This window comes from Raphanus sativus, chromosome 2, assembly GCF_000801105.2.
Source record: "Raphanus sativus cultivar WK10039 chromosome 2, ASM80110v3, whole genome shotgun sequence".
Taxonomy (NCBI): domain Eukaryota; kingdom Viridiplantae; phylum Streptophyta; class Magnoliopsida; order Brassicales; family Brassicaceae; genus Raphanus; species Raphanus sativus.
The window spans coordinates 2,185,782-2,204,232 of NC_079512.1; the positions used below are offsets into that span (position 1 = coordinate 2,185,782).

The 18,451-nt window shown below is 38.4% G+C and overlaps 1 protein-coding gene across 1 annotated transcript; it reads right to left on the minus strand.

The window, feature by feature from the left end:
- Positions 1 to 16,620: 16,620 nt before the first annotated feature.
- Positions 16,621 to 17,448, minus strand: LOC108833568 (protein SMALL AUXIN UP-REGULATED RNA 51). Its single transcript, XM_056992602.1, has 2 exons — positions 16,855 to 17,448; positions 16,621 to 16,818 (listed from the first exon to the last, which is right to left on the minus strand). The coding sequence occupies exon 1, from the start codon at positions 17,317 to 17,319 to the stop codon at positions 16,993 to 16,995; it is 327 nt and encodes a 108-aa protein (XP_056848582.1). The 5' UTR covers positions 17,320 to 17,448; the 3' UTR covers positions 16,621 to 16,818; positions 16,855 to 16,992.
- Between the last annotated feature and the right edge of the window lie 1,003 nt (positions 17,449 to 18,451).

Here is an 18,451-nt window from a genome sequence, read left to right on the forward strand (position 1 = left end):
TGTATCCTTACACTGTCTTGCTTGTAGCCCAACTCAGTAACAAAATTCCTCAACCAAATGGCTTCTTTAACTGCTAGAGTTAAAGCCATGTACTCTGCTTCCGTAGTGGAGAGAGCTACCACTGACTGTAGTCCTGACTTCCAGGACACGGTGTTCCCCCAACTTGAAAAACAATCCCAGAAACTGATCTCCTCTTGTCTAGGTCTGCAGAGTAATCTGAATCAGAAAACCCCTCAACTCTGAACTCTTTAGATTTCTTGAATGTCAAACACTTCTCATAAGTCCATGCCACATAGCGTAGAACCCACTTCACTGCTTCCCAATGTGCCCTGCTAGGATGAGACATGAACCGACTGATTAATTCAACTGTAAACCCCAAATCTGGTCTTGAACCAACCATCGCATACATAAGGCTGCCAACTGCACTAGCATATGGCACGTCCTTCATGTGTTCATACTCATATGCCCTCTCCTTAGGATGTAAACTCTTTAGTTTGAAACTCGAATTTGTAGGTGTAACAACTGGCCTTGAATCAATCATACCAAACGTTCTCAACACCTTCTCCAAATACTTAGACTGAGATAGCTTTAGAATTCCATTCTTTCTGTCACGGGTGATATCCATTCCTAGAATCCTTGACGCCTTTCCCAAATCTTTCATCTCAAATTGAGCACTCAAACTGTCCTTCAAAGTCTGGATAACTGACTTACTCCCTGAGGCAATTAGCATATCGTCCACGTAGAGCAGTAGGTAGATCGCATCATCAGAATTAACATTTTTCATGTAGACACACGAATCATATTCACTTCTGATAAACTTCTGTTTCATCATGAAACTGTCAAACTTTAAGTTCCACTGCCTTGGTGACTGCTTAAGTCCATACAAAGACTTCCTTAGTAGACAAACTTTATTCTCATCTCCTTTCTTTATAAACCCTTCAGGCTGTTCCATGAGAATCCTTTCATCTAAATCACCATGTAGAAAAGCGGTTTTAACATCCATCTGCTCAAGTTCATAATCCAAGTTGACCACCAAAGATAGGATGATTCGAATTGACACATGCTTCACTACTGGTGAAAAAATCTCGTTGTAATCTATCCCTTCTTTCTGGGAATATCCCTTTGCCACCACTCGTCCTTTAAACCTTGGATCCTTAACACCAGGAATGCCAGGTTTATACTTGAAAATCCATCGACACCCCACAAGCTTCTGACCTTGGGGCCTTTCGATTAGATCCCAAGTTCGATTCTTATCAAGTGACACCATTTCTTCCATAGCAGCTGCATTCCAAAACTTTCTTTCCTTAGTTCTCATAGCTTCTGCATAAGACTTAGGCTCATCAATCTCCAATTCTTCTGCCGCATTCAACGCATATGCAACTAAGTTTGCATCATAAAATCTTGACGGTGGCCTGATGTTTTGTCTTCTATTTCTGTCACGAGCTAGCACATAGTTATCAAGTGATGGATCTCCTAAACTGACAACAATTCCTCCACCCAAATCTGAATCTGAACCATCTGACTTCCCTTCTGAATCTGTAGAACTCTGAGAACTCTCTTCATCTGATACTTCTGAGAAAACTCCACCTGAACCTGACGACTCTCCAATCTCAACTGTTCCTGATGAAGGTCCCTGAATCAAATCACTGCTGAAAGTAACTTTTTTCTTCATCTTGCCGTCGCCCTTAGTTCCTTTATGATAGAGAAGCGGAAGCTTAGTTAACAAGAAACGGTGTTAGAACAATAGATCCTTGAGCTGTCGATTCTCTCGACTCGAACAAGAAGGTCTTTTGAATTGTTGATACTCTCAACAAGGCAAAATAGGTTAGAGTACTCCTCTAGTGCTTAAGAAAGCTCTGTTGCTATAGCAATAATATTCAATAAAACGTCTCTGTTACAAAGAAGAAAGCTCAATATATAACTACCGTAAATCTATCCTAATCCTTAAAACAACTCATAGTTATCAAAACATAAATAAAGTATAAAAGAAGAATAAAACAAAACACTTAAAAAGCCGTTGCAGGCCTGAAGACGTCAACGGCCCAACACTCCAATGATCCGCTACATCAGGTTCACCCGGGGGGCGAAGGATTCGACCACGAATCCGAGGGACATTGTCTCCATGGAAATGCGACAGGTGCTTGACGTTGAAGACGTTAGACGTGCGGAGGTGTGCAGGAAGCTGGACTCGATACGCGTTCGGATTAATACACTCCAGAATCTCCACAGGCCCTATCTTCTTAGACTTCAACTTGTTTTAGTCGCGCAATGGTAGTCTCTCCTTAGTCATGTAAACCCAAACCAAATCGCCAGGCGCAAATAAGACCTCTCTGCGTTTCTCGTCAGCAGCCGCTTTGTACTTGGCAGCTGAAGCTTCCAAATTCGCCCGCGCCTGTTGATGCAGGTGTTGCAGGTCTGTGACAAAGTCAATGGCTTCACCGTGGTGCCTTGTCTTGTCCGGAAGTGTAGCTAAATCCAATGGGCAACGGGGAGTAAAGCCATAGACCACACGAAACGGCGAAAAACCCAAACTACGATTCAACGCATGATTGTGAGCAAAGTCTGCCTTGCAAAGCTGAGAATCCCACGACTTAATGTTATCACCAACCAGACAACGCAATAGATTTCCCAACGATCTGTTCGTCACTTCTGTCTGACCATCCGTCTGCGGATGATACGCGGTGCTCATGTCCAGAGATGTACCCAACAGTTTCCACAACGAACGCCAAAAGTGACTCAAGAAGCGCGTATCTCGGTCAGACACAATAGAGGTAGGCAAGCCATGCAGGCGATAAACCTCTCGAAAGAACAAAGTCGCAACACTGACAGCATCAGTAGTTTTCTTACAAGCAATAAAATGCGCCATCTTTGAGAATCTATCCACGACGACAAAGATGGAATCAAAGCCACGTTGTGTACGAGGTAGTCCAAGAACGAAGTCCATACTAACATCTGTCCAAGGCTGAGTAGGTATAGGAAGGGGCATATAAAGACCGGCATTAGAAGACTTGCCTTTGCCCTGTTGGCACACACGACACCTCTCTACAAACCGCTCAACATCCCTACGCAAACACGGCCAGAAGTAAGACATCGTCACCAGCTGGAGGGTACGATCACGCCCTACATGTCCTTCGTTATGAAGCTCACTAATAATCTGCAGGCGCAGACTACAATCCGGCACACAAAGACGCAAGTCTTTAAACAAGAAGCCATCGAGAATGACATAGTCGGTACGCAGACCATTCACAGCATCAGCAAAAATGCGACCAAAATATGGATCCGACGGATACAACTCTGCAAAAACCGAGAATCCAGTGACACTCGTATGCATGGTGGTAAGCATCTCATGACGACGACTAAGAGCATCGGCTACTCTGTTTGTTTTACCCGATTGATGCCTAATGGAGAAGGTAAACTGTTGCAGGTATAAAATCCATCCCGCGTGTCTGGCGGAGACCTTCGCTTGGCTATCAAGATGTCTCAATGCGTCGTGATCAGTGAACAAGACAAATTCCCGATGAACCAAGTAATGTCTCCAATGTTTTATAGCCTGGACAATCGCATAAAACTCGACGTCGTAAGTGCTGTACCTTCCCCTAGCGCCTGCCAGTTTCTCACTATAGAAGGCAACAGGATGCCCGCCTTGACTGAGAACCGCTCCAATCCCAAGTTTGGAAGCATCGCAGTGTAACTCAAAGGTCTTGGAGAAATCAGGCAGTACTAGAATAGGAGCCGAAGTGAGTTTATCCTTGATGAGTGCAAAGGCCTTGGTTGCCTCTGGTGTCCACACAAACTTCCCCTCTTTCATACAGTTCGTTATAGGCGCCATTATAGTGCTAAAATGGCTAACGAAACGCCTGTAAAAAGAAGCGAGCCCGTGAAAACTGCGCACTACCGAGACTGTAGTAGGCACCGGCCAAGACTTCACAGCCTCAATCTTCGAAAGGTCTACGGAGAGCCCTTTATCCGAAATGATATAGCCAAGGAACAACACCTGCAAAACTCCAAATTCGCATTTATGCTTAGCCGCAAACAACTTCTCAGAACGTAAGACGGATAGGACTTGTCTCAGATGCTCTGCGTGCGCTTCCAAGGAAGAGCTAAAGATCAGTATATCGTCAAAGTACACAACGACGAACTTACCAATGAAAGGCCTCAACGCCTGATTCATGATGCGCATGAAGGTGCTCGGCGCATTTGATAAACCGAATGGCATGACTAACCATTCAAAAAGTCCCTCTCTCGTCTTGAATGCAGTCTTCCACTCATCACCAGGGCGTAGACGAATCTGATGATAACCGCTTTTTAGATCAATTTTGGAGAAAACCGTCGCCGATCCAATATGATCAAGTAGATCATCCAAGCGTGGAATGGGAAAACGATAGCGAATTGTAATTTTATTAATCGCCCTGCTATCTACACACATGCGCCACGAACCATCTTTCTTGGGAATCAAAAGTGCAGGCACCGCACACGGACTTAAGCTCTCTTTGATGTATCCTTTACGCAATAAGTCCTCAACTTGCCGCCTAAGTTCCTCATGTTCAGTTGGACTCATCCTGTAATGGGGTCTGTTCGGCAATGTAGCTCCCGGAACCAGATCAATATTGTGTTGGATGTCACGGAGAGGTGGCAAACCATCCGGGAGTTCTGCAGGAAACACATCGCTGAACTCATCTAGGACCGGAGACAAAGCTGCTGCAGGTGCGGTGGTTAATGTGCGCGAAGAAGAAGACGGTAACAACGCAAAAGCAACTCCCTATGTCCGCAATTCTGACACAAAAGCCGAGTAAGAGCAAAGCAGTGTCCGTGGTTGCTCAGGTTGTACGACGGGAGGAGGAATCATATCGACGGGAGGCGTCGGTAGAAGTACGATTTTATGAGTTTCCCAGATAAAACTATAAGTGTTCATCGCTCCATCATGTATAATCTTACGATCAAACTCCCAAGGACGACCCAAAATCAAATGGCTAATGTCCATAGGCGCGACGTCACAATAAGTTCGATCCTTATAATGAGGACCAATAGAGAAAGAAACCAGTACACGCTGAGTCACACGTAAGCTACTGTTCTCGGTGATCCAGCCAAGAGTATACGGCGCGGGATGTTGTTCCCGAATGAGACCCAATTTATTGACTGCATCGTCTGCAATCACGTTCTTCGAACTACCCGAATCAATGATGAAGGTGCAAACACGCCCTCTGATTGTACAAGTAGACTTGAAGATATTAGTACGCAGCCACTGAACATCCTGACGCCTCGGAGTAGTACATGATCGCTGAAGTACTAAAAGGGGTCCTGTATCCCCTGTTGTGGGAACAGTTTCGTTCGCTGCAGTCTCATCTTCGTCGTCATACGAATCATAGATTGGCTGTGCGTCGTCTTTTGCAGAGTCCAAGACCAGTCCACGACGATTAGCGTTTGGACACGCTGAGCTACGATGACCCAGCTCACCACAAGTGTAACATTTTATGGTTGGCTGACGGGCTGATCGTCTCAGTGGTTGCTCCTCCGTTGTACGGTTAGACTGAGGTTGAGTGTCACTGTCTTTAGTCGAGGACGATGGCTGAGTTTGAGTCTGTTCTGTCGTACGGCTGCGGTTGGATTGGTTTGACCAATTGGACGGACGTTGCTGTTGCTCAAAGGATAATGCACGCCTATGGGCTTCAGCAATTGTAAGCGGATCAAACTGAGCTAAAGCAGTTTGAAGTTGGGGACGCAGACCGCCAATGAAACGAGACACTAACTGCTCAGGACTATCATAGATGTCCGTTTTGGTTAAGAGTAGCGAGAACTCTTCAGCATATTCATCGACTGTACGCGAACCCTGACGCAAGTTTTGCAAGCGATTGTACACAAGGCGATCATAATTATGAGGCAAGAAGGTTGCCTTCAAGTGTTTCTGCAGTTTAGGCCACGCCACGATGGGTGCTTTACCCGTACGGTGCCTAGTCGCTTTCACTTGTTTCCACCAAGAAGCCGCATGACCACGAAATTTCATAGCCACAAAAGGCACACGGCGTTCTTCAGGTACTTGTTTGAACTCTAGGAGCTCGTCAACAGCCGCAATCCAGTCAAGAAGCGCATCACCCCGAGGACCACCATGGAATTCAGGTACCTCAACTTTCACTGCGTTCTCCCAACGCTGATCATGATAGTGTGGCTGATCATCATACTCTCTTTGATGTTGAACATGACGTCGACGATCCCTGTTTCGTGCAAAAGGGTTTATGTCGACCGATCTCCCATCCTCTGTTCCGGCATCTTCGTACAGAGGGTTTAAGCGAGCCAAACGATCAGCAAGCATCGCTCCCATCTCCACGAAAGAGGCATGCATCGTGGTCTGAATACTTTCCTGCATCGCCAGTAAATCCCTTCGGAATTCCGACAAATCTTCACTTGTTGAGGCTTCAACTTGTTTCTGTTTCGGAGGCATAGTAACAAGGTTTTTGTTTCCCGGAACGTTCCGTATCTGATACCAACTGATAGAGAAGCGGAAGCTTAGTTAACAAGAAACGGTGTTAGAACAATAGATCCTTGAGCTGTCGATTCTCTCGACTCGAACAAGAAGGTCTTTTGAATTGTTGATACTCTCAACAAGGCAAAATAGGTTAGAGTACTCCTCTAGTGCTTAAGAAAGCTCTGTTGCTATAGCAATAATATTCAATAAAACGTCTCTGTTACAAAGAAGAAAGCTCAATATATAACTACCGTAAATCTATCCTAATCCTTAAAACAACTCATAGTTATCAAAACATAAATAAAGTATAAAAGAAGAATAAAACAAAACACTTAAAAAGCCGTTGCAGGCCTGAAGACGTCAACGGCCCAACACTCCAATGATCCGCTACATCACTTTAGCATCAGAACCACTCTCAGCTTTCTGATTGTCTTTATACAACTCATCCTCTCGAAACACAACATTCCTGCTTGTAGTACACTTTCCCTCATCCTGAATCCAAACCCTGTAGCCTTTCACCCCAAAAGGGTAACCAACAAAAACACCCTTCACAGCTCTAGGACTTGTCTTCTCTTGTACTCTGTGTACATACGCTGAGCAGCCGAAACGCCTTAGATGAGATAAATCCACTTTCCCACCTGTCCATCGTTCCTCTGGAATATCAAACTCAATACTAGATCCGGGAGTTCTGTTAATCAGATACACTCCAGTTGAGGTTGCTTCAGCCCAAAACTCAGAACCCAAACCAGTTTCAGATAGCATGCTTTTAACCTTGTCCATAATCGTTCTGTTCATACGCTCAGCAACTCCATTCTGTTGAGGCGTATAGGTGCACGTACGGTGTCGTTTAACTCCAGACTCCTTACACAACTTGTCAAACTTGTGATTGCACAACTCCAAACCATTGTCTGTTCTTAAGCACTTAAGCTTCCTTCCTGTCTGGTTTTCAACTTCCAGTTTCCATTCTTTAAAACGATCAAAAGCTTCATCCTTAGTCTTTAGGAAGTAAACCCAGACTTTCTTTGAGTAATCATCAATGAAACTCACGAAATACTTGCAATCACCAAGGCTCTCTGGTGTAGACGGAGATCCCCACAAATCTGAGTGAACATAGTCTAGTATACCCTCTGTTGTGTGTTTCGCTTTCTTGAAACTCTGTTTATGCGATTTTCCAAGAACACAACTTTCACAGAAAGCTAAATCTTTGACTTCTTTGATTTGCAGGTAACCTCTCTTTATCAAGACGTTCATATTAGCAACACTTATATGCCCAAGCCTGGAATGCCACAAGTCAACTGCACTCGGCTCTGCCTTCCCGATGTTAACCTCTCCTTTAGCAACCGTCCCCTGAAGGTAATATAGTTCATTCTGATAACTTCCAGACAACACTCGTTCACCATCTTTGAAGAATTCAACCTTATAGCCTTCACCTTTGTAGGAACACCCAGACTTCTCAAGCATACCATACGATATCAAGTTTCTACTCATCTGCGGCATATACCTCACATATGTAAGTATAATTTCCATTCCGTCAGAGTTTAGAATCTTGATGCTTCAGATTCCTTTTACTTCACACTGAGTATTGTTTGCCATGAGGACCCTTCCTCCATTAACTTCTTTGAAATCAAACAATACATCTCTTTGTGGCGTGATGTGAAATGAACAACCTGAATCAAGAATCCATTCTAGCTTAGAATCATATGTGCTAACTGTTAGGACTAGAGGCTGCTTCCGTTCTGAAACTGTGTTTGCTGAATCATTAGACTCTTGTGGCTTGTTTTGTCTCTGAGGACACTCACGCTTCCAATGTCCTTCCTTTTTACAGATAAAATAGGTTGTCTTCCCTTCTCTGTTGGCTCTCGGCTTGGACTGAGCACGTGAGCCTTGAGACTTAGATCTGCCTCTGCCAGACTGACCATTACCATTTCCACGACCGCCCCTCTTACTGGACCTTCCACGAGACTCAACATACAAACCTTCACTCGACTTCCCAGCCTTCTCAAGAAGACCCCTCTGCCTCAGCTCTATCTCCTTGGCATAGGCTGATGATACGACTTCTCTTACAGTGAGAGTATCCTTGCCGGTTCCATACTTCAAGGTATGAACAAGAGCTTCATACTGCGGAGGTAAACCGGTAAGTAACTGTATTGCCTGATCTTCATCACTCACTGTAATATTGAGACTAGATAAGTCATTGATCAACTTTAGAAAACCATCCATGTTCTCTTCAATACTCTTAGACTCATCCATTTTGAAACTAGCGAACTGTTGCTTCAAATAGATCCGATTAGGCAGAGTCTTGGTCTGATAGTCACGCTCTAGAGCTTTCCACATTGAATAAGCTGTAGGTTCATGCATTACTTTGCGTAGAATCATATCACTGAGACAGGTTCCCATAAGATTTTTGACTCGCGTATCTTTGGCAACCTTTGTAGGATCAAGAACAGGATCAGATCCTTCTTCCAGTTTCTCTGACGTCTTGAAGAGAGTAGCTCCTTCCTCAAGAACTGAACCAAGCCCCTGAATCTCAAGCTGACCAAGGAGCTTATACTTCCACATCCCAAAGTCTCCCTTCCCGTCGAACTTGTCCATCTGAAAACGACCCAGAGTGGGATCCATCTCAACCTTATCCTTATCCTTCTCCATACGACTCTCCCTTCAATCAACAAGCTCCACCTGAATCAAGTAACCTCAAGCAAGCAACCACAGCTCTGATACCACTTGTTGGTAATTTCTATGCTTATCTTGATTCGATTCACAGGTTTATTATCCTTTAGCTAATCGATTCGTTCGTTTATGCAGATGATCAAACGCAAACAAGAAATGCAAGAGACGATTGTTCACCCGGACTTCGTTGCCTAATGTCCGGGGAGGGATCGGTACCCTCAACTTCACTAGAATCAGTATGGAGCTTCGGTAACAACTTGTACAACAGAGATCTAAATACAACGAAGTAGTCTTGTGCACTGTTACCTCCGAAATATACCACAGATAATCGGATCCTCGGCTAGATCAACGTCGGAGACTCCTCACCACCGTCTCCAGTTGAAATAGCTACCGGTAAAGCTCTCCTTCACTGATTCTCTTCTCGTGACGCTCTCTCGTCTTACTTCTTCTCTCTCTCTGTTTCCAGATCTCGCGAGTGAAGAAGATGATGATCGATGTGGCCGTTATGCCCGTTATAACGGCCTCTTCTAACGTCTCTACCAAGACGACGTCGCAGTAGAGTTACAGGCTTAAGTGATCACGAGCAAGTCCAGCTCGATCACTTCTTCTCAGCTGACTCAAGTCGAAGCCCACTTAGATCGGTCCAACTAGAAGAAGCTGAAACCCAAAGCCCACAAGAAACTATACGAAGGAAACATATGGAAGTGTTTTTTATTTGATCTCATTTGTTGTTACCCGAACCATTTGTCTAAAGTTAATGCCTATCTCCAGCCAGAGGTTCATGTGATATCATTAATCCTTGCAGGATTTTCAGTCTTCTGAAATTAACATATATAAACGACCAGCTACTTGGATAGTTCATATTTGTTCCATCTTCAGAAAAATATTCGATGGTTGAACATATAACACCTAATGAAGATGAGATAAGATCAACTTATCAATCTCAACCTCATCTATATCTTCAATGGTCGGTCAATCCGTAGCTTACATACCTGCGATGCCGTTTGTTTTTCAAACTACGAATATCGATCTGTGAATAAAATGCATATTTTTCTTACACCAACCATATATCACTATACAAAATTCATTAAAAAAGAGCCACACAGCAAAATCGATCTTCTTTAATATTTGTAAATTTATTATATTTGAATGCAGTGAGGAGAGCACCTACTTGTATATTAAATTTGAAATGATCAAAAGAAAATTACGGGAAAGACTTATAAAAGCACTTAATTAAACAACAACCACGATACGTCTCCAAGTGTAGTTGAGCTTGAATCATTAACCTGATCACAACCCTCCAACTGATATTAATGATCGATATCTTCCTTCTTCGGTAACACTTAGCGAAGTTCTACCTCATTTGTTTGGTGGAAATGCTCGACATAAAATTTTCTTCTTGCTATTAAATACCATAAGGTCCAAATGATTATTTGTTTAGAAAACAAAAATTGAGGGAACTAAATATTCCTCTAAATTTTTTACCATTTATGTTAAATATAAATTTGTGGAATTAAGCATTTTAAAAAATCACCATTGGAGTTGAAAATGAAAAGTGTAAATAAAAAAAAAACAACTCTTCACTATATAATTTGGAAGTGTGGCCAAATTTTGGAGGAAAATATTCATTTACTAATCTGCAGAAGAATTGGAAGATTGAATTAGAAAAAAACTATTCTACAATTCTATTTAGTTTTTTTGTCTAATCAATTTTATTCTATTTCTATGTACTAATCACAAGCATATATTAAAATTTAGGTTTTAATTTTACTCGCAGTATTTTTTGGAATTGACTTCGAAATTTAATCGCCATAATATTTTAAGAGTAAACTTAGGGGGGCTTATTGAACTGGGTGTTTCATAAAATTTTGGGGGTTTCAGATCTTGTAGGATTTGGTTGGTTTTAAAGATTTTGATGGAGATTTTGCTGAGGGATTTGATATAATTTAAAAACAAACAGTGCTAGGATTTTGAGCTCTGTTTATTTAACTCGAGACATTCGAGTTCAACAATTTCTTTACAATAGAAGAGAAAGACTTTGTAGTATCAAAGCTAAAAACACACTGCATCAAAACAAAAGTTAATTTACACCAAACATGCTACAAATGAAAGGGAAGAACCTTAGCTCAGAAACAAAATCAATGTCGGCGAGATGCCCAATGCACCAATGAACCCATACGACATCACATCCACAAAACAAATGAGATGAAAAAGATCAGATAGAGAACGTAGATGAGAGACGCTAGAGAACATTACTTGAAGAAGAACACATAAAAAGTTAATTGCTTTGTGCGTCTCTGAGCCTCTAGGTGACAAGTTTTCATGTGCAGCATCACGGAACTGCGCTACAGGCTCAAGAAAATTAACCTAAAATCAAAAGATACAAGTCTATAAATGAGATAGAGAAGAACTCCAACCCTAATTTGTAGAAACAAAAGAAACAGATTCACCTTGTTGAAGTACCGTATCAACAGATTCTTGGTGAACCTTCCAATGCCAGATCCAAAACATGCAAATGAGCTGTCTGGAGTTTAATGCAACAATAACTAAACAAAAGACTCTTCAACTGCTGTTACGAGAGGAGAAAGTGATTGTGTCACTACGAGAGAGAAGATGAGTGTCCCAGTTTTTTTTTTTGTTTTTATAAATTCCATCTCTTTAGATGGTATTTGTTTTTGTTGAATTTGTAGTGCAAATCATTTTTTCTAATAATTCAAAATAATCTTTGATAAAAACTCTGGATGAAATCCATATTTTCCAATAAGGGGAGTTTTGATAGGATTTATACAAATACTATATCCAATAACCATGGATTTGTTAGAACTTTTATAAATGTCATATCCAATAAGAGAGGATTTGTGAAAATCTTAAAATTTAATGAAATCCCCATTTCAATAAGGACAAGACTTAGGTTCACCCCCCCTATGGTGAACCTTTAAATTCACCACTCTCCTTAAAACCAATCAAAATGTCATGTAGATAATTAAATAAAAAATATTAAATTATTTTAAAATAGTTTAAAAAGGAAATAACGTTAATTTTAATGACGTTAACAAAACACTAAACCCTAAATTTAAATTCTAAACAAAAACCTATACCCTAAACCCAAATCTTATACCCTAAACCCAAACCATATATCCAAAACTCAAATTCTAAACCCTAAATCCAAACGCTATACCCTAAACCCATTATATATCCTATACCCTAAACCCAAAACCTATACCCTAAACCCGAACTATATACCCTAAACCCAAAACATATACCCTAAACCCAAATCTTATTCCCTAAATCCAAATCATAAATCTTAAATCCAAATTCTTAAGTTTAGGGTTTGGGATTAAGGTGTAGAATTTAGGTTTAAGATATACGTTTTGAGTTTAGGGTATATGATTTGGGTTTAGGGTATAGGATATATGATCGATTTAGATTATAGGGTTTGTATTTAAGGTTTATGGTTTGGGTTTAGGTTTAGAATTTGAGTTTAGGGTATATGGTTTGGGTTTAGGGTATAAAATTTGGGTTTAGGATATATATTTGGGTTTAGAATTTATGATTTAGGGTTTATGGTTTAGTTTGCATCATTAAAATTGACTTTATTTTTCTTTTAAACTATTTTTTTAATAATTTAATATTTTTTATTTAATTATCTACATGGCATTTTGATTGGATTTAAGGGGAGTGGTGAATTTAAAGGTTCACCATAGGAGGTGAACCTAAGTCCTGTCCTTTCAATAAGCCCCACTTAATAATTTTTTTAATTTTTTTAAGGATCATAAAAACTACATATAATAGTTTAAAATAATTTAGGGATGAAATCGATTGTTTTATTAGCAGGCCCATCGAGGTAGACTTCTTATAAAATTAAAGCCAACTTTGACATTGATAATCATTACTGGTTTATAATCTAATTTAGTGACCTGATTATTTTGGATCATTGATCCAAAGAAACTCGACCTGGTCGTTAAGTACCGTACGGTAAGGAGTGCATTATCGTGATCTCGAAACCCATGATCTGACATGTTTACCGTAATATCTTAGCCATCCAAATAATTGAGGCGGCTCCACCACTTCCACGCTGTGTTCTAGAGATTATAAACCCATCAGAATCTTATTATGTAGGGACTTCAACGATACGAGAATTCATAAGCTGTGCGGGTCCCATTTGCATGTGATTATCAGTTGATTTTGACATGTCAAACTTTTCTTATCTTTTTACAAGACCAATTTTCAAAAACACGTTATTATTTATTTTTCATTTCATAAGCGACGAATGTGTGAGAAAGGTTCTTTTTGAGATTCTATGGGTTGCTACTTTATTATGTAATGGGTATGGGCTTTAGCTCTGAAAACACTACCCAAGGGGTTGTATTATTTTTCATTTTTCTTTTGTTCTAATGAAAGCCAAGTTACAAAAAAAGCTACGAATGTGTGTATCAAGCTGAACATAAAACTCTTCACATCCTATGCTTCTATGATCTTACTATACATTTGAAGTAAAGTGTATGCCGTTTTGGAAAGAACCATACTGCAGCAGTATCGAAATTAATTTGGCAGTTGAACATCAACATCTAAGGCTAGCTCGTTAGGAGTTATGGGTTATATAGCTTTCAATTCCTTTAAGTCCACAGATATAGTAGTGAAAGTTAATCATTGCTCAAAAGTATCAGGCTATGACTTTTAATCCAAGCTAAATAAGTACAGATTACTTCTAAAATGATAACTACTTTCAAACAAGTATGCGTTTTAGAAATGACACGATTCCAAATTTATTTAGTATCATATTAATATATAACACCTATCTTACCTTCTAATCTCATAAATTAATTACAAACACAATATTTTTTGGAGAATCTCAACATAGCAGAACGCTAGATATGGTTATATTCTGTAACGCTTCTGCAACTTTATAGAATGGCTCCAAGAAACTTATCTAGTTGTTATTTTTTTGAAACACAACTTATCTAGTTACCTTAACAGTTTTAACGGCTAAAAATCCGTGAGAAAGAGATACGATAGTCTCTCTCTCTCTCTCTCTCTCTCTCTCTCTCTCTCTCTCTCTCTCTCTCTCTCTCTCTCTCTCTCTCTCTCTCTCTCTAAAACCTATATAGAGAAAAGAGAAAACTTCGGGAGTTTTTACAAATTAAAAAGATGGGAAAGTTTGAAATACGAAAGAGAGGGACATTACCCTAAAAAGGAACGATCCTGTCTTATTGCTCTGTTTCCGGACGACGGTACTTGCAGCTTTTGCTCGCGTAGCCATATAATAGAAACCTTTTAGGGTTTCTAAGTCTCAGTGGTGAATTTTGAATGAATTATATTACACGACGATTCATTAACATATGCAGAATAACAACAGCAATAAAACCTGAAGCCTGATAATACTGTCTCATTCATTAAATACTACAAACAGTGCCGTGCGAAGGTTCAATGAGACTTGAGGCAAATATAAAATTGGGGCCTCTTATAAATTTTTTTTTTGCCAAAAGTATAATACATAGTTAAAAACATATTAAAAACTAACATAATAATTAAAAAAAAAACTAAGGCATAATTTTTCTTCCTTCTTTTTCAATAAATTCTTTCATCAAAGTTTTATAATCAAGATTCCTAAGTAAATCTCTTTTTATAGATATTTTGCTAGACCATTTAGCCTTTCCTTTAAAGTAATCGTATATTTTCTTTTTTAATTAGAAACTAGATCGTGACCCGCTCGACCGAGCGGGTGTTAATTTTTTTTATCTTTGTTTGTACTAAATGTTATACATGATTGCTATGTGTATTAATTTTAAATTTTGAGAAATAAAAATGTGTTTAAATGTGTTTAAATAAACAATGTGTACTAATGTGATTCCTTTGGCACGCTGCTGCAATCTTTACACCATATAAAACAGAAAAAAAAACAGATTTATAAACCAATAGAGTAGAAAAAAACTTATAAAAAGCTGAAATAAATGCAAGTACAGATTCATCTGAGAGGATGCACTTCAAATGTGTCGTCTCCAAAACCGGTGTTTTGTTTCCAACAATGAAGAACTTTAACTCGAATTTTCCAATTGTTTTTTAAAGGTTTCACATCATCTATCATAACTAAAGTGCTAGGTTTTGACATTGTGTTTATTTGGGAGTTTTTGTGAATGTCGTATGGTGAATAAGATGTCGAGTATTTATAGACAAATTTTTGTGAGGTGAAAACGAATATTTCACATTCAATTAAATCAACCATAATAAATAAAAATATCACAATTTGATCGACTCTTAGATTTTCGTTTGGATAAAATATATTTGGAGAAGGGATTTTCCATAACTGATTATTTAAACAACTTGGAGAAGAGTTTTTCTATAAAAGAATATTGACTGTATTTTTAAAGGAAAGGAATATCCGATAATCAATTACATTAACCATAGTAAATACTAAGAACATCGATTTTATTGTTTCCTAGATTTTAGGTTTGATAGAATAAACTTGCAGAAGAATATTTTCTATAACTGATTTTTAAAACTTGCGATATTATTAAATCTGATATTGTAGGCATGTTAAATCAACTTGGAGAAATGGTTTTGCTATAAAAGATTATTTAGTGTATATTTTAGAATTGAGAGATTCAATTTTTTAAAGGAACAATATGGACCAATCTTAAGATGAATTATATATAATTGCAATATGGACAAACATATGAATTATATATAATTGCAATGTGGACCAATCTTAAGAAGCTGGATGAGTGTGAGCATGATGGTTTTATTACAAATACTATGTCTAATTTGTATATGATCATGGCAGAAATTATGGTTGCACATTTGAGTTGATCTGATATATTAGTATCTAATTTCTATGTATGTGATGATTCAATGTATCTTAGTATTCTTACTATATATATATATATATATATATATAATTTCAATATGGACAAACAGATGAATGGTACGTATTTCATAGGAATGGTATCTATATATTATATCTATATATTATATATAATTGCAATATGGACAAACAGGTGAATTATGTATAATTGCAATATAATTGTAAGATTTAGTTTCAGAGCAATGGTACGTATTATATTCTTAGTATATAAATCGATATGTAGTAATGGTAAGTATTAAATCCATATGTAATAATATATGGAAACCGTATATGGTAGGTATTATAAATAAGAGATGATGTTTAATTTAAATATAAGAGGTCCACCTTTAAAATTTACCTAGAAAAAGTTGTAATGTTTCTGTTTTAATAAGATAAATTTGACATATGTGGGACAATATTTTCTTTTTCAAATTTGGAAAAGTGACAATAAAATATATATTTTTTTTAATTTGGAAACTATCTACAAGTAATTTAGGATATTGAACTTGGGTTGAACGAGAAAATAATTAAGTATACTGCTATGTTACTAAATTTTTCTAGAAATCAGGGGCCCTAAAAAATTTATATATCTTGGGGGCCTGTGGCAAAAGCCTTTTTGGAAACATATGAAGCACGGCTCTGACTACAAATCTTTCTCACAAAAAAAAATCTTTCTCACAGGGTACACATTCATCAATTACACCGCCAAGAGAGTGATATACACCTGATTTTTTTTTTGTTTTTGGGTTTTCTACAGATCTGAGAAGAGAACCAAAAATAGTAACTCATTCTCATTGGGTTTCTCTAATTAGGGTTAGGTCTCACTCTAATACAAGTTACAACTCTAAACCTTTTTTTTTTTTGTCACTGAGTTACAACTCTAAACCCATTTTAGCCAAAACATATAAAACTTATTTTGCTGAAACAGAGAAGCATTTACTTAGCAGCTTCCTCTCTCACCCTAACTAACGATTTGAGATATATTATTTTAGAAAAAGAAGAAACAAAACCCTAAAAGATATGTTCATCGGAGCATAGAGGTGAGAGATCGGAAAACGACTTCTTCACAAGGGATAGTGAGACCCATGTCGTGGTCGAAACCAAACTCTTCCTCTGCTTGTTGGAGAAGAAGCTGAAATTCGGGTCGGGTCAAAACCGAAATGGGTACAACGTACCTGACTCGATTCTCTCCAACGTAGACGACGAAATGTCCTTTAGGTACGTCAAGAGGTTGTCCGTTTTCATCCTCGCTGTACACATTACTCTGTCTCTTCCCCAAACTCGAGCATCTCTTCAAGATTTGCTTGATCATCGCCGTTTGTGTTAGCTTGCTTGTTTTTTTCATCGCCATATTTTCCAAGTTCTTCCAAAATGAAATGTTTGTACTTGATTTGAGTTTCAAACACTTCCCAGTCTTCCCTGTTTGTTGCTTTTACTATGAAGGGTGAGTGTGAATAGCGAGAGGGGGGGCTTATGGAATGTTGTTGGGGGTATTTATTGAGGACTATGGCGAGTGTTTTCTTTTATAAAGATGAAAATGAATATACGCATTTAAAGCATATATACACGAATTTATGTACACCCACATGTGTGTATATATTATTTGTCGTTCTAGAGAAAATTTTTTGTTTCAAAATAAGTGTCGTTTCCGGTTTTCAATACAAAATTTATTGATAATATTCTCTATTTTATTTTTGTATTGGTTGATATATGGTTAGGTGTATTGGTAATAGTGTTTTTGTTTTGGAAATATATAAAATTAAATGTTTTCTTAATCTGTGTGTATAAGCTTAGAACGACAAGTAATATGAAACGGATGGAGATTATGATGTGTTTGTTGTCTGAATATGAAATTGCGTGTTTTCTACGGATAAATATTTGTTGTGTATTAAGGTGATACACATATTTAATTTGTTGCAGAATTGATAGTATAATCGCAAGCGACATTCAATGATAGTTTCTTAAAAAACGCTAAAAAACAAACTTACCGAACGCAAAAAAAAAACGGTGTCGTAAAAAGTGAAAGACTGAAAGGTAATTCCAATGTGAGACGAGCTATTATGTGTGGAATCTGTTAAACGGACGGTCTAATATTGATCTTCTTTCACTTTTCGTGGTTGGAAACTATTTGAATATCCAACTATGATAATGCTCGATGATTTTGTTAATTAATTAGGGTATTATTTTCATCCTTCGAGGTCGATTAGGGTTTTATTCGAATTTGTTATTGCCTCCCCTTTACGTGTTATCTTGTCACATTTTCCCATTTAGTTGTCCCAATTTCATTACATCGAGCGTAGGGTTTCGATGATTTTATTCAAGTTGTTAATGGATTAATATTCATCTAGATCTTGACCTACGCAACTATGCGGATGCATGTTTTACAGTATATACTTAGTATATACAAATTTTAGAAATTTAAAAAATTTTACAGTTCAGTTTTACTACTTTTGTTTATTGATTAAACTATGTATTTTATTAAT

Excerpts from the sequence above, each read along its gene's own strand:
- LOC108833568 (XM_056992602.1), bottom strand. The coding sequence starts at position 17,319 with ATGGCGATGAAAAAAACAAGCAAGCTAACACAAACGGCGATGATCAAG.